Source organism: Trichoderma virens, assembly GCF_000170995.1.
Source record: "Trichoderma virens Gv29-8 chromosome Unknown TRIVIscaffold_2, whole genome shotgun sequence".
Lineage (NCBI taxonomy): Eukaryota > Fungi > Ascomycota > Sordariomycetes > Hypocreales > Hypocreaceae > Trichoderma > Trichoderma virens.
In genome coordinates this window covers 1,699,654-1,725,469 of record NW_014013747.1, presented here as the reverse complement: position 1 = coordinate 1,725,469, position 25,816 = coordinate 1,699,654, and the positions used below count along the sequence as shown (strand labels likewise).

The following is a 25,816-nucleotide window of genomic DNA, read 5'->3' as shown; positions in this document are numbered from 1 at the left end:
CTATTCCGTCAACAACTGCAGTTGTTGGGGAAAATGTTTGGACTTTTTGCAACCTTGGAACGTCATTTACTACCCATTAGACGAAGATATACTTTTGTATCATTATTCGGCACATGATGCTCTTTTACAAGCTCCAAACCTCGCTTGCAGTTCATCGGGAAGAGGTGACATCGTTCGGATCCGAAGCAGCTGCACGGGATCACTCAATTCGATACACAGCCCCCAAACTTCAGCTCCGGACACTTCAAACATCCCCTCATTGTGAGTGTCAATCTACATTAGTCCTAAACTTACTTCTTCAACACGTCATCTACACAATGCGCACGGATCCTACACTCGGGCCATCCCTCGATGCTTGAGACACACACTCATGGCTTCGGAGCCGGCTTACACAGATGCCACAAAGGAGCCGGTGCGCTCAGCCTTGGTCGGCGATGACTTCCGCGAACTTGGCTAGAACAAGAATGAGGATTGAGGGGGAAGCCGGCGCTTGGATCGATTAGCAGTGGTGTGTGCGCTGTGAGCTGAATTCCGAGCTGCTAGTGATAAGTGACAGCGTCGTCGCTGTTGGAGATGCCCGATTCTCTTCGGCGTCAATGCCGCTGCTACTGCAGACTTGGAAGCTAGCGCAAAGTGTAACCGGGGAACAAACAGAAGGCTCGGAGGTTTGAATGTCGCCGGCAAGAGGGCCGTGGGGGATGGAGGTCATGACCAATTACCCCTTCTCGCCAACCTACTTGGACGTCGTGGTGTGGGATGCCTCGAAACAAGCATCAGTCTTGCTCAAGAGGAGTAGTGGCTGCGGCAATACGAAGCAGATTTCCATCACGCGTCTCGGTGCAGGTTGCCTAGCAATTCCCGTCAGCATCCATCTCACCTCGCTTCAACTTCAACAGCCCAAGTATCTGATCAATCATAAAGAATCCTCCTCACATGCTTCGCACAGCTGTAAACCCAACACGCGACATGAAACAGCACAGTAAGCTGGGCTGGCTGCCAACGTGGCTCGCGGGATGATTCCTTGACGAACTTTAGGCTCCTTCGGGGAGGTACAGCTCGACGATTACCAGTATTATCCAAGAGGCTCTTTCGCTCACTGGCCAATGACTGGCGTGCCTTCAACTTCCCTTGATGCGGCTGTTACACGCGCATTCCAGAGCTTGCGTTAGGGCCGCTTCATCCTTCTGTGGTTCTGACAGCCCGACAGATGAGAGGGGCTCTGATTGGACTCGAGGCACGTAAGCGGTTATGCATCAAAAACTCGTAACATTATTGCATTAGCACAGATTCCCCCCTGCTCTGGTCAGGCTTGAAGGATCTTCGGTATGTAGAGACGGCGGTTTCTCGCAGTACTTCACTGGCCGTTGCATAGGTAGGCCGCAGGGTCCAATGGCTTCCAAGTATATCAGGCCCGCCAACGCAGGCCATTGTCGAGGAATGTCCTCATGTAAGCCTAATCTATAGGTATATAATGCTCTGAAGCTGAAGAAGATTAAAAATGGACATAAAATCCAATAGTTCTAGCGCACTTGGAGGGGAAACTTACCTTGACGCCTTTTACATGGGGCTGTGTAAGAGTACCGCACTGATGACATTCATGCTCCATGGTGGATATCATCGACGAGTAATTCACAGCACTCGCCCCCATTAGAAACGGCCGCGTCGCTGCATGCTACATGCTAAGTTGACGGCCGCAACGAATATAATAATCAAGTTCCACCGGAATGAAAATCCACCAGGAGAATCGCAATGATCAGCTCAACCGTCGGGACGGACGGCGTAATTCTCCGTGTCTACTCTGCACTGTAGAAAATGCCGGTCTGTATCATTTAAATGTGGCGTTTCGATTTGCAAAATTCAAACTCCACGTGCCAGGGTCACATAAGGAAAACGAATGCATGACAAGAAGAAAGTTTCATCTTGAGCGTTTAAACCATTGGCAATGGCCCGGCACCGTGGGGGAAAGCGGACCGAGCATACCGTTAGCCAGCGATTGACACGAATGTGTCTATCAACATGAGACTGCATCTTCCGAGCATCCCCGCGCGAATTTGTGCCATCCATTGCCACTTTGCATCGTAGAGGGGACGACAGAGAATAAAAATAGAACCAACAGTTCTGTGCTGCAAGACGATAGCGAGCAGACGGAGCAGCTAGCTCATGTACGGCTAGTCTTACAGCTGCTAAAAATCACGAATTACTTTGGTGAAAAGCTGTGAGAGACAAAACGATGAAAATGTCTTCATCTTGAAATGTCCAATTTGGTGGCCGTGATGATGGATAAGCCGTATAGCAGTTGGCAGAGCTGGCCGTTCATCATTGGCTCCAGGGAATTGAGCATAAATCAGCTATATGAAAAGTATTCACGTGTTCCGTCACTTTGGTTTCAAGATTCCGAGCTGCTGCTGCTAAACGAAAATGCCACCCGGTAGATCTCCTCTGTTTATCCGCCTTAACCGGTGGTCTAATACATTGCCATGGCCAGTAATAGGTACGATATGTTTTCCGGTAGAAGTGATTAATAGACGTGTGCCAGAGCAAGGAGTCGCAGGTCTGGGATGGTGCGGGACGAGAGGAAGCAGTTTAATTAACCCCCCAACTTACAAGTAAGCTTGTCCCTTACTGGTCAATGCCTCAGTTGCCGCACTGTGACACGCTGAGAGATGGCTGATGAGTTGGCACTCTTGCCTACCATTCTTTCCCAACTCTCCTTCAGCTCCGCGAGCCTGAGAAACGGGATGGGCGGCACGGGTGAGCTTTGGCTTAATTCCGCCGCTCGATGGCCATCTTGATGGGTTACATTGGAAAGCAAGGGTCAGCTTGGCGTCCCTTGCAGAGAGAGATATCGAGTGGTGTGCGCGAGATTCTGCGTGCCCTCAAGCTCACAAGAACCACTTTGCCACAGCAAAAACACTAACCACCAGAGCAAGGGTGAGCAAGTGGAAAGAAAGAAGGCCGAATTTCGCTAGAATTAGCGGTGAGCGGAGGAAGAATGCAAAATACGCTTCTGTCTCTCTAATTCATGCATGTTATCGCCCCCTTTTTTTGCTTCCCTCTTTTTTAATCTTCTTTTTTTCTCTTTCTTTTCCCTTACGGCACGTCATTCATTGCCCTGGTCCCTACTCCATAATTGTCAAAAATTTCTCCACACTTTGACCCAAGTGCTATTTGGCCTGGCAGGAAGAAAGACAAGAGGGTCAAGAAGGTGAAACGAAACGCCACCAGCCAGCAATGGGGGGCACATGATCGCATGGAACAAGGGTTCACGAAGGCACTAGAATTGGTTCCTGGCCAGACAGCAGTGGAGAAGCGGATCCCCTTGTTCAAAGTCTCGCCTAGTCGATCTTTCAAGCCACTTCGCGATGGACGGCCTCTCCCGTGATAAGCCAGCTCCACGCGGAATGGGAGGTCAGAGTTGCAGTAAGACAAGCCCCGATATCTCGCTGCAGGCATATGCAGAGTTTTCCTTTCTTTTTAGATGATCGTTATCTGCAAGACACCCGAATCTTTGTACCGCCCAAAGCAAGTCGAGCGGGTTAGTGACATGCACCTCACAGGTTATTACCCACACTTATCCAAACGTGTTCAAGCAAGCGGGCAGTTTTCCCAATTCTGCATTGCCTGCGGCGGGCATAACAAGAGCACATCGGCCGATGTACTCGTAAACGCCCTATGCATTTGAAAGGACAATCGGAGATGAATGCTTCGTGTGCTCCATCTTTCGGTACGAAGTATACGATGCTGGGCATCTTGAAGCCTAGCCCAGCACTAGAGATGGATTATGAGCGCGCCGAACCTTTCCACCGTGATTGTAAAGCTAAAAGCAAGAAGCTACCACTCGTATCCCGTCTGAGAAATGCTCTCTTGGGCTGATCGACGGGAAAGTCAGCTGTGGCGTTTGCAAGTGCTTCAGATTGCCTAGTGGGAATAGCTAGCCACCCATTAGTCCACTTGTAGCAACGACTAGTAGAAAGATTGCGCAAAGTATTAGCTCAGAATGAGATGCCAGCTCACTCGCAGGTCGGCGGTTCTTTGGACCACTTAGACAACGGAGACAGACGCGCCAGGATACGGGAGGAGCTTAGTCTTGAACGGTGGCTGCGGTGGTGGCTGCCGTCGTGGCTTTCTCGATTGCTGGGGTAAGATGCGGGTGAAACAGGCGTCTATACTGCTTCCAACAAAGGTTGGTTTGCTCTGCCAGGGTCTTTGCGCCGAAGCAAAAGAACTGGCACAGTGATCTATCGATTCGGGCGCCAAGTACGAGCACTAGCAGGAACCGCCTTGAGACGAACAGACGCCATTAGGCGTTCAGCCCGCCGTCATTTCGGCGCATTATTCTTAGCGATGGGAAAGAAAGCCTTTCCAGTCCAGCGGTGGAGTCGTTCCGTTCCATGGAGGCGGATACATGGGGAAGAACAAGCGAGCGAGATGCAGCTCGAGTAAGTACAGGTAAACGCAAGTCATTTATTCTCACAGTAGTGCACAGCAGCTAGAGGATGATGGTTGGCTTCCGAGACTTGCGGCTCCTGCCTTGCATTTCATTCAGCACTTACTGGTATCAAGTATCTGTGCTGGTACTGGTACAGATGAGCTTTGCCGGCGATATGCTTGCATTGGCGGTAGTAATACCGCAGCAGGCAGGGAGTCGAAGTCGTATTCCGGCGACGTCCAACAAGGGATGCTGGAAGAGCAATACAGTAGCGTCCAAGATACATTTGCAAAGTGGCTTTCCGCTTCGATGTTAATTTGTCCATCCCTGTAGTATTAGATTTAGAACACAGAATAGAGACGAGTCGGATAACTTATATGATGGAATTGCAACCCACTCTGCCTATCAACCAGCTCAAGCCGCGGGCGAGTCAGGTCTTGAGAAGCTCAGAATCACAGTACTTATGACCCCTTGCATAGGTATGCTTCCGGGTTTGCCGGTCCAGCAATTGCGGCCATGATAGCGGAGAGATGGATCAGTTGTATACCAAGGCGTGTCCATGTGAGCACGACTGCAGGCCGAATCATCTCCGTTGCGGCTCACTCCAAACCTCTTTGGCTTGGGTTGGATTGGTTTGTTATCCCTCGATTCCCATCTCGTTACCACGTAAGTATTTCCCTTTTCTGCCTTATCCTGTCTTGCCCCCGCATGACGATGCATGTCTGAGTACACCGGCCCCTGCAGCCGATTTGGGTGACCGAGGGAGCCCGATCCGACCTACTTGCTTGCTTGCGGAAGATCGAAATCCCTTGCATGCGTGTAATTGCACGCAACTGTAAGCACCAGTAGCAATGCAGGCGCCACAGCGTCGAGGTGATAGAGGGATTGATGCTTGATAAGTCTGCAGTGAGCAGGTGTTGGGTAGTAGCACTTACGGGTACTGGTGATGCTCGTATGGTGGTGGTCGCATGCATTGCCGTCACATAACGATGCAAGGGGGAGGAAATAGTCTCTTCTTTTGACACAGAGGCTGAATTTGGGTAAAGCTGGGCAGCCTTTGAGGGATTGAAGTCAATTGGCGTACATGAAGCTGTACTCGATACTTGCAAGTGCAAGGGAGGAGGTACTATACCAAGTACCTTATGGCAATGGTCAATGGCTAGGACCTTCTCCTAGGAGTCACGCGAGATCAATTGATACATTGACATTGGGTACATATACTACTACTTTAGGTAAAAGGTTTGCCGGACAAGGTGCACAGCAAAAGCACACTTGCAATGCGAGTACTTGGGTGAACAGTAGCTGTTACAGGCACTAAGGTGGTCTGGCAATACACAGTACCTACCAAACTTTAGTACTAGGTAGAGTCATTGCCTGTAATATCAGGCAGCACCAAAGCCAATACAGTAACCAATGGAAGACACAAAACTGAACCATGGCAAAATACGATGCCTACCTATAATCTAGACTCAGTCGAGACAGCTCCAGGAAGCATTCGGCCGCCTGCTCCTTTTGGGGCTGGCCATCCGAAGCTTGGCTAAGATTGCCCTCAATGCTACTCTCCCAGCTCCGTATACAGACGTCAGACAGAACTGCCGGCCCTGGGTGAGATTCTGTGCCTGGTTCCTGGCCCTAGTCTGGACTGGCCCTTTTGCTGGCAGGCCAAGTGAAGAGAAAAGGCAGAGCGAAAAGAGAAAAGCCGCGTCGGGCTGTGATGGAATGCGCCGTTCGGAGCCAAGCGGGCAATTGTCAGCCAACAGCACAGAACATCAATCAATCTGCGAAGCTACTCCTCGCCTCCCGTGACTGCGTGGCAAGGCGGCATCCAACGAACACGCAACGATCGGCCGCTCGCAATCCGTCAACCCTCCAGCTTCCTCCAACCAGAGGCCGTGGCCTCGACGCTCATCCCTCGGACAGCCCATTCGAGTCAGGACTGTGCTGTAGTGCCACTGACACGTCTGCGAGATGCGCCACGTTTCCCTGCGGCTTTACCAGGGGTCAGAGGCCAAGGATCAGGACTCGCTCTTGGAGACCCCACGCGTCCGCTAACCCCTGATCATCCCCGACAGCGACCCCAAAAAAGGGCCCAGAGGTCTCAAAGAGGAGCCACCTGATGGAAAGCGACCTTGCTCGTTTTGAGCGAGTGATGGCGCTGCTATTGTTGCTGAATAGCGGCGTCAACTGGCCGGACGGAATGAGGAGATTTGCCGTGCACCCACTCACACCCAATTCTCATGAACTATTAATGTCTTAATGGGTTGCGTCCATGACGAAGTGCTGCTCAATAGCCCAATGGTCTCGTCTGGGCAGGCTAACACGGCCACCAGCTGAGCACACTAGCAGTTCTTGCGCCTCTTCCGATGGCAACATATTGACACCACTACGACTTACTGCACGAGTGCAATCCCCTTATCATTCTACTTATATTGTTACGAAGTATGAAGTACCACCAAGTCTTGTACGGAGCACAGCTCCTATGTACTATTGCTGCGTTCTCCATTCTCCATACTCCATACGGAGTAGTCCCTGCGGAACAATACTCCGTATTCTATATACAAAATTCACCGCGAGCCTTTGAGCTGTTTTGCATTGAACCAGGGTTGGCGTGTGGATCGCAAGTGGGCACTCGTCTTTGACACCCCCTGGTCCCTTCGCCTGCGCACCTTGACACCATCCACAGAAGGTGCAAAAAAAGGTGTCATGGTCTCCAGTAGGGTGCATATTTGTACATACTTCGTACTGTCTATACGGAGTACTGTACCATGAGAACCACCTTTACCACTACCGGTACATGCACGCACGCCCGCATGCGGCTCCGTGAGCTTGCACTTACACACTTGTATTAGTATCCCATCCACCCTCGTCTTCCCATAACCCCTTCTCCCCTCTGCTTCCTTTAGGGCACTTGTACTTGGACGCTGCTGCTTCCAAGTACTCGCTCTTTGTTAGGGTCTCACAGGGTTGGAATATGATTCTCGAGCCTTGAGTGTGAGTTGATCATTCGCTGGCTTTGCGCACTCTCGTATTTGCAATCATCTCACAGCTCTCCCGTCGCCTTGGAAGAGCTGTAAACGACACACCAGAAGAGAAAAGAAAAGACAAGAGGGAAAAGCTAATCGGTGGGCACCAGTTGCCATTCGCTATTTCTTCTTCTTGACCCTTCTTCATCTATTACAGGAAGGGAAACCGATCTCTTTTCCATTTAACGTATTCGATATCAATCACTTATCTGCCTTTATCATTTATTCGGAATACTCGGCACTGTTCCTCGGCTTGGGACAGAAGTTTTGCTCGGATAAGCCTGATTGAATCTCAGGTAGCCAATTCATATCATAACGACATCGAGACAGAGGACTCTCCGAAACAAAGTCGACATTCCGCACATTCGCTTCCCCTGAAGTGAGAAAAGAGGGTCCGGGATATACATCGAGTCGCCCGAATGGCCTTGTGATACCGGCATACCGACGCCTTCTCCCAGCCAGCCCTCCAACTGAGATACCGCCACCCAGTCGCTGTCACCACAGCACGAAACGTACAGCGGAAAGACAGGCAGCATGGCTAGCTCATCTCCCTCACATGAAACCGTCACAATCGTTCTGGCTACAGTCATCCCATCCGTATTCCTTCTCCTTTTGGCAGCCGTCATATACCACCGAGTTAGAAGACGCAAGGCCCGATTTCGCAACCGGGGAATCACACCGATTGACGATGAGGAGATTGAATCTTGGAAGACTGATAGGACCCATAGCGTTGACGGCGAAGAAAAGCTCCCAGGCTCTCCCAAATCAGCTATAACCGAGCCGAAGCGGGTTCACCACTCTCACCATGCAAGTACATCTATTGGTTCAGTAAAATCGTCGAGCGTCATTGTCTACCAGAATCGGGTCTCGGAAGACCAGCAACCTTGGTCTCCTGTTCGAGGGAAGCAAAGCATGGATATACCCCCGACACCAGTTCTTGCACGAGCACCAAACTCTCGGCCTGGTCTAACGGACGAGACAGTTCGGGGTGACCAAGCTTATGTCAATGTCAAACGTACTCCATCGGCACGCCTGTCCAAGAACAACTCTCCTCGGCATGCTCGGACAAAAAGCACACGAAGCACAAGAAGCAGCTTTGGGTCCAGCGCTAAACGTGAGCAATGGTACAGCCAGACTCCAGAGCAAAATTCGCCACGGCCGTCCGCCGATATCTACTCCAAGTCGGTGCCATCATCTCGCAGGGCGACCATTTCAACACCGGCAAACCATATTTCTCGTCAGATCTCTGCCGATGATGATTTCCCATTGACTGGTCTATCACCGCGACCCGTGGTGCTTAGATCTGATATTGGACGTGCCATAGGTTAACGCTCATCATTGCCAGTCCAACTCAATGCAATTTGAGTAAAAGTCACGAGGATGAATGAATTTTGGATGTTGAGTTGCTTCACTCACTGAGATGAGTGAGAGAAATATACGTTCTGACGGCCACCTATGCGGAGAATATGACAGCGATGACTGTTTGTACACGCTTCTTGGATGTAAGAGGCCTTATCCGTGAATCGTCGCAGACTCACGGAAGGGCCCTTCCCACACACGTTTTTTCTTCTTTCCTTCTTTTTTCTATCAGCGTTATTCCGTACTTTTATTCTTCTTTTTCGCATACGCAGGTGTTATCACTCCTGCGGAGGATTCGTGTGCCAGACACCTTTAGCCGCTTCATTGGTAAGCGACGACAAATGCAGGCTGAGCCTTGATTCTGTTTTTTATAGTATGATTTATTTGATATATGACGGATATACCCAAATTTTCTTATGTACCATGAGCAGGCGCATATCACTGCCATGGAGGTTTTTATTTCCTGTTATTTTGGGGTGGGATTTGAGAGAGGAGGTGGAGGGCATGACGAGATGCTGGAGGTGGTGATGAGTCGTTTGATGAGCGGAAGGATGACTGGGGAGTGATAGTGAGGTATGCTCGAAAGAAAGAAGACATACGAGAAAATACTATAGCCAAATTGACCACTCTTACAAGAAAAAGAAGAAGAATCATGTAGATGCGAACAGAGCCATGAATGCAGTTTGCCAGCGTTGAGAGTACTGGGTACCAAGAGCTGCTGCAAAAGCAATCGGCGGCCGCGGTACGGGGTACATGTGGCCTGGTGCAAAACCACTTAACGCGCGCCACGGCGGGGGCAACGCGTCTAACTAAGCTGCAGCTCAACGTGCCTTTTTTCTACTTTCTGCTGCTCCGTAATCCATCAGTCTCGGCTTGTACAGAATTGCACGTAATAAATCCGGCATTGACGCGCTCTTACGGGGCCATTTCCTTCATCACATCCGCCTGGTCTCACATCTTAGAGAAAAGGAACCAGAAGTCTCTTCCTGTCCGCGGCGATACTGGCCTCTTGGGTCCTCCCCCCCTTTGAACCTGAGAAAAATCCAACGACGGCTTGACGACGCATCTGAACGGCCTCTGCGTGTGCAATTGGTCTCCCGCATCTTGGGCCGTTTTCTTACACGCTATCATTGAGCCGGAGATATTGCTGAAGCGTTGCTTTGCCTTGCGTTGCACTTTGTGCTTTTGCTTGAGGGCGGTGCGTGAGTGTGTCGGTTTTTGAGGCGCTATATCGGACTTTGGATCGGCGCATTTCAAACCCTTTCCTTCTGGCCCTTCTCTCTCTTCTTTCTGACAACAGTTACCTTTCATTTTCGATTATTTTATTTTACGATATATAAAGGTTTACCGGGAGGATATACCACTTATCTGGCCTTCTTTTCGTCATTGGATTTTTCTTCTTCGGATTCTCATCACACATTCATAACTACGACCGACTTATCTCATCTCATCTCACCACTTTTTCCTCTCTCGCGGATCCAATTCCCGCCTTTTTGAATCTACTATCCTTCAGCATCCAAACCAGAAGACAACCATGCCTCCTCGCAAGTCCGACGTCCGGCCACCCACTCCTGTTGTCGCCGAGGAAGCATCTCCTCCTCCAGCAAAAGCGGCGCAGGGACAGGAGAAGCAGGACAAGAAGGATAAAGACAAGGAGAAGGATAAGAACAAAACAGAGGATCCAGTAACCATTGAGGTAACGCTTCTCTTTCCCTTGCAATGAAATCTCTGTCGATGCTGTCCTCCAAGCAGACAGATGTAAGAGGAACCCAGCGACTGACATACTTTGCCAGGATTTGAATCTTCCAAAATCCATCATCACAAGATTGGCAAAGGGGATTCTGCCCCCAAACACGCAGATTCAAGGCAACGCAATCTTGGCGCTGAGCAAGAGCGCCACCGTCTTTATCAGCTATCTGGCTTCACAGTATGTCTTTCACCATGTTTGTTCTTCATAATGTTTGTCCTCAGAACATTTTCTCCCTACATTCGAAAAGCCATATATACTGTATCATACAAGGCATCCCATGCTAACAATATGGCTTTATAGCGCCAACGAAAACACCGTCGCTGCAGGCAAAAAGACCATTCTCCCGGCTGATGTCTTCAAAGCATTAGACGACACTGAGTTTTCTTTTCTGAAAGAGCCCCTTGAGGCTGAGTTTGCCAGTACGTCCGCGCAAGCATCCCCAAAGAAAAAAGAACCTCCCCATCTTCCTTCTCATACCCCACAAGAATTTCACTCTCTACGAATCGTTGCCTTATGCTCTACCCACGTTCTTTCTTTTTCTCCTAACCACTCTCCAGAATTCAACGCCATACAAACCGAAAAACGCACCTCTTACCGCCAAAAAGTCCGCGCCTCCAAGCACGGCCCCGGCGACGATGCCGACATGGCCGACACAACCATCGCCTCAGAAGCCTCCGCCTCGTCCGGCCCGCGCGCTAAAAAGGCCCGCGTCGACCCTTCTGCCGGCGACGACGAGGAAGTCGACGCCATTGTCAATGACGATGACGACGTGGACGACGAGGATGAGGATGATCATGAGGGTGACGAAGAGGCCCAGGACGACGAGGACGACGAAGAGGCTGCCGATGAAAATGACGAAGACGACGGTGGTGAGGGTGAGGCCAGCGGTGACGAGACGCAGGATGCGCTGGAGGAGAGGAGGAGTAGAGAGGAGGAGGCGGATGAGGCCCTGGAAGGCGATGAGAGCGACTAGGTGTGTAGATAGCATGTATTCGAGCGAAAGGATGGAGTTGGGAAGAAGCTGCTTTTTTTTTTTTTTTTTTTTGCTTTCAATTTAAATATATTGCTGTTACCTGAACTGTTTTCCTACGCCAAACTCGGTTGAAGTGGGCAATATCTCCCTTGGTTCTAACACAACACAACACATGCATTCCCCCACTTCTTCCTTCACCAGGAACCCGAACAACTTTTCCCCTTTTCCCCTTTTCATTCTTGAAACGCTACTGGATCAAAGTAAACATAAAAGAACCATAATAGAGCGGTTTCAGCAGGTGGCAAAGACAACTTGTCTTGAGCACTCAGGATGGTAGCAGAGCATAGGATAAGACAAAGTTTCTTCAAACGTATCAATGTCTTTCTCCAAGTGTCGGTCACGCTGACTTCGAGGCCTTTGGTCAAGACAAAAAATCATTCATGTCATCCATATTCCATCACTGAGCTGAATCAACAGTATTCTACGCAACACCAAGGCGCCCATGAATAGGCTGCATGGGCAGACATTTAACGAAAGACTAGCAACAACAATTGTTCAAGCACCTGCAAGGTCTGCAGAGGCCAGAGCGCAAATCATCATGGATACCGTGAACCCCAAAAACCAAAAAGGAATCTCAATTTCTCTCATCAAGTGTGTTTGACGACTAAAGCAAACCAAGTGGTATCAACATCAACGCGAAACATGCCCCGCCAAAACATTGAGGATTAGCCGTGAAGAGATGCCAAGTAGGAGTTCCCTCCCTTCGTGAATACCGTTAAAAAAGATACATAAAATCCCCGTCCAGAGAACATTCTGGACACCTGCAAAAAATTCGGCCGTTAAGTAATGAAAAGAAATGAGAAAAGATAGACGTCGGATAACCATAGGCAATGAAATGGCACAGGGTTTTTGCATAACCACTGGTCCAAAAAGGGGGAGGTGAAGGTGAGAAGAAGATAAGGGGAAAGAAGCGAAGGGGAAAAAGAAGGAAAAAAGTAAAAGTAAAGAAATACATCCTACCGACCTCCCTCCGACTCCTTTATCCTACCTGAGCCAGGTGCTGCGCATCGTTCAAAACGAGCCGCTGACTCAAGAAAGCAAAAAGCCGCTCCAACCAACCTGTATGCTTGGGGTATCTGGAATACTGCAGGAGCTCGGTCCCAGAAATAAAAGGAAAAAGCCAATGGAACCAATCAGTTCTTCAAACTAGAACGTGCAGAAAAAGAAGAGTTGCAAGCAACGCAGTAACATGACATGCTTTAACAAGATCGACTACTACAAGCCTTAGCAAACCAACCGCTCACAGCGCAATGCCACACCAGAGGTGGACACTACTGTTGCTGTTGAGGCGTCCACCACTGCTGAGATTGTGGGTGTTGGCCTGACCATGCTTGCGACGCTGACTGCGTGCTCGGCGTGGTTTGAGGCATGTATTGACGAGGCGTTTGCTCCGCGCCGTACATGCCTTGGCTGGTGCTATACTGCATGCTTCCCATGCCGGGGAACTGCATGCTCGGCTGCATCTGGCCAGCGCCTGTTTGGCGGAGTTGAGAGGCCGGAGACTGGGAAGGATGCGCGGCCTGAGGCTGAGTCGTATAGCTGCTGTAGCTAGTTTGCGGCGTCTGTGGACTCTGAGACCACATCTGGCCTGGCTGCTGATAGCTGTATCCAGCGGCTCCGGCACTGATGCCACCGGTAGATCCTGCAGACGGTGTTGGTTCGCGGATACTCAGCTTGGTTGTTAAAGGCAAAGGGGCCATACCTCTGATGGGAGCTTGACCGAGCGCACTTTGCGCATTGATGGACTGGGAGTAGGGGGCCGCAGTCATCATCATCTGCGGACTCTGCGACGAAACAACGCCGGGCTGGGCTATGCCAGCGGCGGTGGTGTGAGGCGAATTCGACGGTCGGCTGGTGGGAATAGCCGGGTCGGCCGATGCAGCAACGGGCTGTTGCGTAAGACCGGACTGGGTGGGTTGCTCGTGCGGCCGGCGCCAGATGCCCTGAAGGTAATTGTCGCGCATATCGCGTTGCTGGTTCACGGATCGGTTGAAATCGGCGGCGTGGTGGGCCTGCGAATGAATTTCCACCAGAGGGGAAGGCCTGGTCTGGTCTTGGTACGGGGGTCCGGTAATCTCCTGTCGAGGTCCGCCCTTGATGATACCGCCGTAGTCCCTGGCTCTGTTGTCACTGAGGTCTGGTCCAACCGTTAATGCCGGCATTCTTGTCGCGCTTCCAGGTGCTCCCATCATACCTTGAACGAGGTGAGGCTGAGGCGCGCCGGGGTACGGTCCAGGCGTGTTGTTATACACGATTTCCGTATGCGGGTTGCCCAGCAGAACGCTGTTCTGTGCTGCTTCGGCGGCCTCTCTGGCCTTGGCGGCTCCGGGTCGTTTCTCTCCGGCGGGATCGGCTTCAGTGAAGCCTTGCTTCCGGGCCTTTGTTTCCCAGTAATCGTCTCGGACTCGGCGGCCGTTTTCGATGACGCGACTTCCAAACTGTCGGAACATGGACCGGGCCGTCACGATGGCGATCTGCCTCGATCGGTACGAAAAAGGCAAAATCTCTTGCTGGACAAGATCATCCTTTTCGGCCTGGCTGGCGATAATCTTATAAAGTGACCTGTTCTTGTTAAACAGGAGGTACGAGTCTCGGTATCCAAGCACTCGGGCGCATTCGGTGGCCAGCATGAAAAGCTTGTCTCCACGGTTTGGAACCAGGAATGTGCGACACCGGTATTGGCGGTTGCCAAGGAGCTGGCCATTGGGCATCACCTTCTTCTCACCAAACTCATCCGTCTCACGCGGGATGTACTCGTCGCCCGAAGGGTTGAGCTGATCAGTGGTATGATCTCGCACCGTGGGCAGTGCCTTGAGCGTCGTCTTGGTCGGCGTCGGCTTGGGGGGCAGCTGCGCCTGCGGAGTCGAGTAGGCGGGCGTCGTCTGAGTCGGAATCGCAGGATTTTGGGATTGGGGCGCTTGCGGCGGCGGAATGGCTTGAGGCACGGCTCCGCCCGGGGCTTGCCCGGGGGCCTCGGAAATGCTTCCTGACGTTCGGGCCTTCATTGGTCTTATTCGTTTGTGCTGAAAATAGCGATCACCTAGAAAGCGACGGAATTATGGTCAGCGCGCCGTTCTCCAACATACATGAAATTATCTAGTTTCGTTGCTTGGTTCTCGTCTCGTCGCTCCAAAGGCCATATTCTTGCGCAGCGTCGCACTGAGTAGGATGTAACATGTAAAGGATATCCGGAGGCCCTGTGAAACGCGGCGCAGGACTCCGAGCTACACAAGATCTATCGCCGACATACCGTCATCGCCAGGCCGGTGAGAGTCGAGAAGGTCCGGGGATCGATTCCGCTTAACACCCCGAGGCGGCGCACTGAAGATGTCTATGGTGGTCGGCGGGTCAGCATTAAGAAGGCGCGAGAAAGGGAGTCTGCAAGAGGCGCGCAAGGCATTGTGAATGAAGCATAGGAGGGAGACCGTAATGCGCAGCGCAAAGGCAGATGGTATGATGGGATTTTTTTTTAAGAGGCGGCGCGCGCGCGGTCAAGATCTGGCGGGGGAGGGGGCCGACATAAGAGTTCAAGATGGAGGGGCAACGACATTGACAAGACAATATATGACATGAGGAATGAACAACTCACCAGAGTTGAGGGCAGCGGGATTGATTGTCGCACCGTCGGCGCCTGTTGGTTGTGCGGAGTACATGACAAGAATATCCAAGCAAGCAGCAACGGCGGCGGCGGCAGCGGCGATGGCGGCGACGTGTCGAGAAATAGTTGGGCTGGCGAAGTTCCAAGGATGGACGAGGTGCAGAAGAATGGGCTTGTCCTGCAGGTTGGCTTCCAAGGGGGCGTGGATGGGTGTGGCGGGCAATGGCCGGAGGCGAACCGAAGGAAACCAGCCGGATGGATAGAAGGACAGGCAGCAGAGACGAGAACAGAGCAGCGTGGTGTAGTGTAGCCCGAGTGCGGCGCAAGCCCAAGGCGGCTGCTTCAAAGCTCCAGCTCAAGGCAATGGCTCGAGGCAGAACAACGAGACATGCGATGAACAGCCGGCCATGGCTGCGCAGAGGAACCGGGCATAATTCACCTACCTTTTTTTATTTTCCTGCGATTCTTGATATCGAGGGAGGGGGGGCCAGTGGGGGGTAGGCAAAGGAAAGGAACTTTTCTTGTTCTTCTTGTTACCTTTTTTTCTCAGTGCAGTCCAACAAGCTGATGGACAAAGAGCGCGACGCGTGTGTGACAGTAACGATGACGATCGCACCAGGCGGCAGTCAGGAAACACGAGCGGCGACCGACTTTTGTCTGCGGCGTGCGCGTCTCTGCGAGTCTGTCTGCAGAGAGGCAATCGGCGATGGTTGGAAGCAGCGCGACTCGAGTCGACTCGGTGGAGACTCGCGAAAGGCTGAGTTGAGCGCAGTGCTGTGGCAGAAGTACTACTAGTAGTAGCGTAGCGCAGCGAGGCACGACGCAAAACAAACAAAAGCGCAGACGTCGCGAGAGCTGGGGGACCTTGTGCCGGATGTGGGCGCGATGTCTGGCGGGAGGTTGTGTGCAAGAAGAGGGAGGGTGGTTTAGGGTGGTTATGGTGGTGGTGGTGGTGGAGATGGGAGAGGAGCTTTGTAATTGACGGGACAGTGGCAGGTAGGTATGTCGTACGTTAGCACGCTTTCCGCACGCTAGAGGTCGCAGAGACTTGCAGAAACAAGAGCGGGCTTGACGGGGCGGGGGGAGAGGGAACAAGAACAGGCTGGGCCAAGGGTACGCTGGATTTTATTTGTGGATGCGCGGATGGAGGGCTGCAAGCGGATGGCGACGAATCATGGTTGGCTGCAAAGACGCAGCGGCTGGAGACTTTTTTTCTTGCGACGACGTGGAGGGGGCGTGTGATGAGAGAGAATGAGAAAGACGAAGGTGAAGCAAGGGAGGATGGGTTTGAGGCAAGGCAACCTGGTTCAGCAGAGCATGTGCGTAACTCGATGTACAAGTAGATGCCAGGTACTCGCAAGTACGGGGTACTGCAAGTGGCGCTTGTGCGATGGACCTAGCGGTACCTGCAACTAGATGGAAAGAAACTAAGAGGGCGGAATGACAGCACAGATGCAGCAGAACGGCTGAAAAAGACGAGGATAATACCGATTTATGTAGCCTAGCAGACTTGGGATGCACTAGGGGGATGAAAAGATGGCAAGATGGCAAGATGGAAGATGAGCGTCCCGGTTATTTCTGGCGAGCCAGGGCCTGCTGCAGCTCAGCCGTGCGCAGAGTCAGTAGCATCCAAGCACGGGTTTTTGGGATTCGTCGGCACCAGGAGCATCGGAGAGGAGCATCCCTGCAGCTCGCCATCGTGAGCTGCGACTACTGTACTTATACGACATGCACGCGTGCGAGTCGTTGTCCGTCCGCAGCAAAAAGACCCTGCTGTTTGGGAGTTGGTGAAAAAAAGTGATATCCGGGATATTATCAGCAGGAACGGGGGTTACAAGGTGGTATTCCTATCAGCAGATACTCCGTGCTGTACTGTATTAGTAGGCACCTCTATACAGCGGAGGTATAATATCGATTTACCTAGCAGTACTTGGTATACTGCATCTTCCATGCTAAGGTACAACCTGGAACAGAATACAACTTGAATACAACACATGCAGTAATATGTAATAGCCGTGCAGGCATATAAGCTGATAAGGTCAAGTGCATCAAATATTGATAATCCATTCGATCAATGCCTCCGTTAGCCTCTGCTGGCTCGGCCAACCGCTGCCCTGTTCTCCGTAAGGCGTGCAGTCAGTGAACTCAGGCCGGATATGCAAGCAATGCCCTCGAACCCGGGCCTCCAAAACACCCCTGCTGGCTCGCTGTGGCACTCGGCAACAGTGCCTTGTTGGGAACTGCAGCTTCCATTGATTGATCCTTCAGGTCAGCCTGTCTGCCCGCTCTGCTCTGCTCGTGGGATTTAATCTAAGTGAGTTTGGCCCTGTGTTTTACCTGCCCAAATAGATTCCCGGGCTTTGCCTTGATACGACAGCCGCCACGTTCAAAACAGCGACACTAGTGGTCTATCCATCTATCCAGCTGCGCGTCGCTTATTTTAGTTGGAAGTGTGCGCGCGTGCAGAGTCGCAGCAGCTCGGTCCCAAAAAGTGACCGCGTCAAGGGCTAGAGGAGCTCAGCAGCAATAGCGAAGCAGAGCTCAGCTCCGAACCAACACTGGACGAGGGGTGGTTCGTGGCTTAGCCCGGGAAAGGGGGCCGCTGAAATGGAAAAGAAGAAGAGCAGCAGAACCGCAAGAGGATCATGGCTGCGACAAAAGCTACAACAAAAGTGGCCAGGCAGGCCCACGTCCGAAGTTGCATCGCATGGAGGCTAGCAGTTCAGTTTACTACAAGCACTAGGTATGAACAGTGCTCGAGGCACGCTATGGCCACCCCGGGTGCGACCGTGCGCCTCCATGCATCGAAGTGATCAGTCATTCCTAGCTCGTGTTGGTCTGCGCCCGGCCTGACGTTATTATGGATCGCGCGGTTCTATTTTCGAAAGCTGATGGTCATATTGTGAGAAGTCCATGGAGTCATCGGGTCATGCGTGATGAAGAAAAAAAAATAGACTTGGCCTCAGACACGCTTCGTGGCAAATCGGGCCCAAGTCGCCCCTTTGAGTTCATGCCAGATGTGAATCACTGTTGCGCGTATCAGTTCCCCGTTATCGTGTACATCTCCTGCATGGGACAGGACAGTCCAAAGCAGCTGCTGCATGATTTGGCCGTCACAGCATTGGCTGGCATGTCGGTGCCGCTAGCAGGACCAACGACGTCATCTCGGCGTTCTGGGTCGCAGCCCGTCGGAAGCAACAGTCAGTTTTCTGCCCTGCTAGGCAGGATTGGGCAATAAATTGCCTCGATACCGGCTCCCCATTGGCTCCTGCGCCGCTCCTGCGTGGCTCCTGCATGGCGCTGCCTTCACCAACATCCGCATTGGCCATGCGGCCGGATAGAGTTGGCCTGGAGGTGGGGCCTCGCTTTTGGCTGAATGAAGGGACCTACGACGAGGACGGGCGGGACAGAGGGGAAGCCCGCAGGTACTCCCAAGTATCTCGACTGTCCGGTCTACTCATGCCTGTGCCTCGACCTTGTGCCTCCCCGTCGTGTCTTTTCCCCGAGAGGCTCACGTCTTACTATTTCAATGTCTTACAGCCAAGTTGGACAATAGTAATACAGCAATAATCGTGTCTGTAATACCTCGACGTCTTTCCGGGCCATGATAACACCGCTTCCGGAAACCGACTGTCGCATTTGCTTGTGGCTTCTTCGAGGCGCAAATCGAGACAAGAAGCGAAGGACAGATTCGTGCTGTACCTACTGCACTCGTAGTTACTGACCTCATAACTAACAAGCAAGCACGGGCTAAAGGCAGACCCATCCACAGGTGCAGTAGTACACGTTCTGGATGTGCATGCCTTAGAAGATACCAGGGACCTACATACATGATGTCTCATCTAATTCGCTGCCTCGTTCAAGCCATGTCCACCCAGTGCTACATGGCGATGTGATATTTGATATAGCCGTATGCCTGGAAAAATGCGGCAGGAGCCATTGATAGGTAGGTGTTTGCATTTGGACTCTGCGAGTACGAGCAGGCCTCGTTCTTGATGCCAAACGCTGATATGATCGCTATGTACAAAGGTAAGTACCTACCTATTACTAGATCCCTTGAGTGCTGATGCCGTCGTCATCGCTGACAAGGCCTGCCCGAATAAGCCGGTGCTTAATTCCATCGCACGTGTATCTCGACGGCATCATGAGGCTGGCATGGGTACCACCACTGCGGTGAACTCGGATTCGCAGTGCTATGCGATGCAACTTAAGGCACTACTACTAGGTAGGTAGGTTGGTACCCGTACTTCAAGGATCCTACTAACCTGTGCTATCTCCAGGTAGTAGCGTACCTGTAGTGCAAGGTGCTGGTGCTTAGTGCCATAATGAGCGCCTTCCGCGACTCGATCTGCAGGCTTCCTCTTGTAAGTGCAAGTGCAAGCCGGGATTGGCCCAGGGCTGGCAGGCGCCTCCGCCGGTGGGCAGACACCCAAGGTACGGGACCTTGGATGGAGACACCATCTCTTATTGTTGTTTCCCATCTGCCTGAGCGTGGTGTTGTTGGAGTTGTTGTCTTGTCTCTGGATGGCGTTCTGTCAATAACAAGCTTCGAACAATCCCAGCGCCACGACCCCATGCCATGCCGTCCCCAGAGCCACTGCTGCGCCCGTGGATTAGAGTTTGCGCCGCGAAACTGGGCTTCCAGAACAGGGCAACAGGAAGCACAACTTGTCCGTGCCGAAACGACGATACGCATGGTAGTGCCTAAACAGAGTTGGTGCTTCTTCTGATCAACAGGAGAGGATCCACCAACAAATGCCTCAGAACGATCGAAAACGCCCAGCCGTCGTCTGTCTTGCGTGCTTCAGCCCCGATGGTCTGGCCACCCCCTCTTTCAGCTCTCCGTCTACCCTGTCCAGCAAACTGATGACGGCAATAATGGCCTAATGTTGTTAGCGGCGGCCGATGGGAAGCTGACCCAAGCATTTCTCAACAATCCAGACCGATGCCTCGCTCAACAAGAGGCGGGAATATTGAATAGGCAGCAGATGCAAGTCGAGATCCTCTCCCGAGCCGAGTCACACCAGCGGCGCTTGCCAGGCTCGGCCAATCTCGAAATCTATGTGCGAGTAGTAGTAGCAATAGGACGCCACAGTCGGTACCACTGCACGACAATGCCTGCGTGCTACAGCTTTGGCGTCTACGCAACACGGCAGCACTAGGCCAACGCTAAGACGCGCGCCGCTCTCTCACTGGCCCCAGGTGTTCACAAGGTGATCACACAAACATGGGGACCAAGCCAGGGCCATGGCTGCAAGGGTGGCGGCCTTGCGTGGGCACCTCTTGCTCTGAGTGTGTGGTGCGGGAACGATGCGATCGCGCTGACCCCAGACAGGCCAAAAAGCCCTCCAAGGGCCATCCTCACAGCCCGACCAACAACATCGGAACTGCTGGTCCCCCGCAACGGGAGCCCCCATGATGGCTGGCATTCCTTGGGACACCTGGTCCTTTCAGCACCTACCACAGCTTCTACCACCATTGCCACCCTCCCTAGAAACAACAGCATTCTGGGCGTGCATCTCACAGATACCCGCAACCCGGTATCCGCCACGCTATAACGGACTTTCGCTACTCTCTGACCTCTTGCCTCATTCGAGTCCATGTCCAGCGTCATCAACAGCCGATTAGATTCTTCCCCTTGCACGCGCTTGTGGACGCTACCACTGTACACACTGTACCAATGTCTGTGGCCTGGCAAACTTCCAACCAGGTCAACTGGGTTCCTACCTTTGTCCCCTGCGGATGATATGCTCCGTTTCCAATGATTACTCCGCCGCTGCCACAAGAATGGTATCTGCGGAGCCGAAGTCGTCTGCTGATAATCCACCAGCCCAAGGCGTTCCCCACCTCTGCTGGAATAGCGTCTATTACGACTACAGTACAAGTGCGATCTTGACCTCGCAACTGTGTTAGACGGGGGTTATCAGCCCGTACATGCCCGGAGTGGTATTGGCAGCGATTGCTAGATACGGGGTCTAGTTTAACGCTAGGCAAATCCACTCCTCACCTCATCAGTTTTTTTGCAGCGAAACGGACTCCATTCCAGCGCCCCCACCACCAGCACATCTTCCCGCCGGCTCTAGCGTCGCTCCAACGGCCACTATATCTGCTATGATGGTGCGAAACAGCGCTTCTTGCATCCAAGCTGCCGCGGAGGTGTCCGATATGCTTGACGCACTCGTATGCCTCATGAGTCATGGAGCCGTTGGCATTTAGCAGATTTACTCTATCTGTGGCTGCTCCGGTAGAGTTTATTTCAAGGACTTACACCGACGGGAACAAGCCTCTCGCAAACAACGATGTCTGTACAAAGTACCCATAAATCATTTCTGGCGAAAAGCCCTTTCTGCGTTATCAACTCGAGTCTGTTGGCTTCACATCTCATTTACCTGGGTCCATGCTTTCAACAGAGCATGAGCCAGCATTGCCTGTAACGCAAGTTATTCCCTCGAATGTATTTGGAATGCCTCAAGATCCATATTAGACCACACGCCGACTAGTCCATGGCAGCGGTAAGTTGCTGGTGCGTTCTGAGGTCTTAGAATCTTGCTTGAATGGGCTATGCCCTGCTCCATGCCTTGTGCGCTAGATTGCTGGTACGTCATGCTCATGGCCCTAGCCGCGGAACTGAACTAAGGCAGTCGAGAGACATCGCGTGTTTCCAGGGTCTCGACACGATGCAGCGTTTTACATACTACCGCACCATAAACCTACCACCCATCTCTTTCTCTCTCCGCCGCATCTCTAATATCCAGGTTGGCCGAGTCAGGGGAACTTGCATATCAGAGACCTCCCGACTCTGTCGAGGACGTGGGAATATACTCGTCCTAGTCGGCTCATATCTTTACCCGGTGCGGTTACGCTCAATATGCATGCAAAGGTAGGACAATGAAGGGCCATGCAGATGGATGCAGCCAAGGATGGTTGGATATGCCACCCCACATCCCACCGAAGCAATCATGGCATGAATCTCACGAGCACATGCACCTCCTTCTACCTCTTAACCTGTGGCAGCAAAGTTGCACTAGCCTGAGATTTATCGTACCAGCCCCTCCTTGTGTGAATGGGGGCTCGTGTACTTCATGGACACCACCAACATTCCTTTCCCAAGAAGCCAGGGGTAACAGCGGATCTATCCAGTGACACACACACCAAGGCAAATCCCATTTTGCGATTGCCGATACCTCCAGATCGTCACCTCAGGGAGGCCCTAAGGAGATGGATGGTGTCAGTTTGGCGCCGGAGGTTTTTTTTTTTGTTTTTTTTTTTCCTTTTCTTTTTTCTTTTTTCTTCTCCCCCCCTTCATTCATTACTTTTCTGTTTTTCTTTCCAGCCGCTAGCAACCTAGCGCCATTGTCTGTGAAGCATTGCTTGCCCTTGTCGTAGCACAAGCCCTGCCGCTATTCGTTTTGACAGCCAATGTTTGTCTACGAGATTCCTATTCAGGAACCGGAGGCATCAAAAGGAGATGTTGCTGGCTAGGGGTTTTTCTCAAGCAGTCTACTATTGTGGGCGTCCATCTTCTGAGACGCCATCGTAATTACGCCAGCATAGTGGGAAACTTGCAAACTGAGAACTCGAAATCCCGCTTGCTGGCTGCACTAAATTGAGTGTGATGATATCGAAAGTCATGTGTAGAGAAGAAGAAAATGAGTTAGATGATAAGGCATGATAGCCAGGGTATGACGGCTGAGAAAGCCTGTTTTCACAGTCGAATGATTGACCTACAACAGCAGAGCTGCAAATTAGCGTCGCTATGCTCCATACCCTGCAATGCAATGCATGAATATCCGGTCACTTTGGAATTTCAAGGCTATCAATCACGTTTCCTGTTTTCCTTTGTGGATAGCGAATACGCAATTATCTTAGATCCCAGTCACGCTATTATAATAGTTTACTCAGGGCAAACATGCAAATCCGCCCGGAGAAGTATGATGCCTTGCTTGCAGGTATGTACGAAATATGCAGTCTGCAAATCTCCACTCCGGCGAGCCGTGTTGAAGTCCAACTTCTGACCGCTGCTCTCGAAGCTGCGGGTTTTAACATCCTTGCTGCTTCTAGCATCATCTGCATCTTTCGCAATGCTACCCTATGTTCTCACGAGACTCTCGACTTGAAGAATAGCGTTGATCGAGCCCACATCAGGCAGCGCGTCTAGCCATGTGACTGCGGGTCAACAGGTCGGTTGCCAAGGCAAGGATGTATCTCAGAGGTTACCTAACGTAAGTTTTCCAGCTCTCAACGCCCGAGAGGGGCAAGCTGTTGATCTCTCTCGCGAGGCAAGGTGTCCTCGTCTTCCAGCTTCTCGCACCAGTGGCCATCGTGGCCTCTATTATTGGCTACGAAGCCGGCCAGCATGCATTTCGAGTCCTTCAGGACAGGACAGCCTGCTGCCTTGGCACATGCCGAGCTGTACCAAGTACGAGTACTAGCAGTGAGATCATGTACATGCTGCCCCCCACCATGAGACGAATGTGTCCGTACAGCCCATGGTCGACGAGCAGCGACGGGGATCCAATCCGAAAGAGCCGAGCTGTTGGGCTCAGAGGCCCGGCTTTGGAGCCCTCCCATCATCTCGTAACCCTTGGGGTTTCGGCCTGACATGGCAAAGAAGGGCTTTGGTGATCAGCGCCCGCATCCCTTTCGTTTGACAATTGGGGCTATTTAGACTGTAGAGCACGGGATCTATTCTTGTTACCCGCCCATGCAAAGTTCATTTGCCAGGGACCAGACCACAGGCGCTTACATGCCTCTAGCTTCAGTCGAGCTGGCCTTGGTTATCAAATCAGGGCGCCACAACTGATGTCGCGATACACTTCTGATGCTCTGCGACTCTGTCGTATAGGCCAATACTGGTTTCCAAGACTTTACAGATCCACATGGAATTATTCACGGTGCTGGATGGACGAGTCGAGAACGTCGGCAAATGTTGCGCTGTGGTCCTACATGATGAAAGCGTGCATGAAATAAATGGTCATCTGGCTCTGCTAGTCGAAGTCAAACGCACGCACATGCCCTTGCCCCATCGCATGGGGGTACGAGGCGAGGCGATGCCTCTTCCTTGCTGTTTAGTGGCTCGCGGTTGACACCAAGAGATCATTCCTTCAACCTTTGTTTAGATTTAGATGAGACGAAAATGACGGCCGCGAGGATACCCATCACCGGAAGCAACAACACAAGGCTGCAAGACACGTTGTATCCAGCACACACCGGTATTCGCTCCCTGGGGGATGAGATGGGGACACATAGAAACCCAATAATTCGGCGCCCACTCCCTTTCGATAAGAACATGGCGCGTCATCCTTGCCAGCCAAACGTTGTACACCGAGATATGGTTGTATGCTGAGTACCCGCAAGACTCAACGAGCGGCGGAGATATGTGAAGAGGATCGGCCACACGGGGACTGATGCAGATACCGTTACCATAGCAGTAACATGGATACGCCATGCGATGGGGCCAACCGCCGGCCCACGACTGCAGTGCTTCGACGTGTCGTCTTCCGCAACTACGGCAACAGCGAGTTGAAAGGTGCATGCCTTTGGAGCGGTGAAAATGTCATGTCCCACGGACATGGAGTCCATGTTGACGACGACGAATAGAAGGCATATTTCGGGGAACCCAATGTCATACAGGTAACGACCTAAATCCAAGACGGTCCAGTTCTCCAAGGCGGTATCCATCCTCCGAGGGGGCACAGGAAACGAAATCATTGAAAGCCAAAAGGATTCTCCTAGGACAGGGTACAATCACTGCTTAGTGATAGCATACGCCCGGTGATATCGGGGCCAAGTTTTTCCCCGAGTTGCGTTAATACTCCTCTGCGTCTTCTGTTTGGTTGGCCCAGCTAGGGTAAGTGGCAAGTGACATGTTAGGTGACATGCTGGAGATTGAAGTTGCATTTTGACGATTCTTGGCCGCTTGGCCCTTGGATTGTCCTTCCAGGTGGTAGGTGTCTGTCCGAGATGATTAGATTGATGTACATGCAATATCGCAAATAGAATAGCTCCTGATAAGGGATGGGCTTGATCTGTAGGTTCTCACGATGCAGATTGATTTCGGAGTTCACTTTTATAACACGTGAAGTGAATCTTCTCAGGGTCAACGGTGATGTATTGACAAGCACCATGACACACAAACGTACTTATCCAAGATAAATGGAGATTCCTGTTGAATGGAGATTGTGTACTTGATATCATTGAACGAACGGCCCCTTTTCACAACAGAGACGCTGTAAGATTGATCTCACTTGAGCTTCAAGAGACTGTATGGAAGCTCACGTGACAGTATCGTGAATCAAGGATCACGTGATGCCTATTGCACTCGAATATAGATTGTAATGAGATAATCTCTCTTGACAAGCTGAGAGATTGAAAAGTGATATTTTTTGAAGCAGCCATTTTAAAAGCACTATTTCTCTAGAATTTAGAATTGGTTTTAAGCAAACTTTTGCTACAAGGCTTCTCTGCTTGAACGCATCGCGTGCTGTTTTGTTCCTTTACATATCGATAAGGCACCCCACTAGGAACTTCCAGATTCATAGCGCCTTGCGTCTCACTTTACATCAGCATTTTTTCGAGAGGAGTGAAAACTCACACCAAAAAAAACACCCAAGAGACAGCCATC

The 25,816-nt window shown here is 51.7% G+C and overlaps 4 protein-coding genes across 4 annotated transcripts; 3 read left to right on the top strand and 1 right to left on the bottom strand.

The window, feature by feature from the left end:
- Positions 1 to 7,986: 7,986 nt before the first annotated feature.
- Positions 7,987 to 8,781, top strand: TRIVIDRAFT_36350 (uncharacterized protein; the record flags this gene model as incomplete). The annotated part of the gene is made up of 1 exon (XM_014105177.1): positions 7,987 to 8,781. One exon carries the CDS (start codon positions 7,987 to 7,989, stop codon positions 8,779 to 8,781), a length of 795 nt encoding a protein of 264 aa, XP_013960652.1.
- A 1,564-nt stretch (positions 8,782 to 10,345) lies between these two features.
- Positions 10,346 to 11,534, top strand: TRIVIDRAFT_17298 (uncharacterized protein; the record flags this gene model as incomplete). Its single annotated transcript, XM_014104644.2, has 4 exons — positions 10,346 to 10,507; positions 10,605 to 10,738; positions 10,862 to 10,980; positions 11,119 to 11,534. 4 exons carry the CDS (start codon positions 10,346 to 10,348, stop codon positions 11,532 to 11,534), a joined length of 831 nt encoding a protein of 276 aa, XP_013960119.1.
- Positions 11,535 to 12,149: 615 nt separating this feature from the next.
- TRIVIDRAFT_167072 (uncharacterized protein) lies at positions 12,150 to 15,247 on the bottom strand (the record flags this gene model as incomplete). Its single annotated transcript, XM_014105176.1, has 3 exons — positions 12,150 to 13,236; positions 13,297 to 14,634; positions 15,154 to 15,247. 3 exons carry the CDS (start codon positions 15,245 to 15,247, stop codon positions 12,866 to 12,868), a joined length of 1,803 nt encoding a protein of 600 aa, XP_013960651.1.
- A 3,964-nt stretch (positions 15,248 to 19,211) lies between these two features.
- Positions 19,212 to 20,750, top strand: TRIVIDRAFT_63750 (uncharacterized protein; the record flags this gene model as incomplete). Its single annotated transcript, XM_014105175.1, has 6 exons — positions 19,212 to 19,221; positions 19,426 to 19,471; positions 19,546 to 19,626; positions 19,699 to 19,889; positions 19,930 to 20,255; positions 20,355 to 20,750. The coding sequence occupies 6 exons, from the start codon at positions 19,212 to 19,214 to the stop codon at positions 20,748 to 20,750; spliced, it is 1,050 nt and encodes a 349-aa protein (XP_013960650.1).
- Positions 20,751 to 25,816: the final 5,066 nt, after the last annotated feature.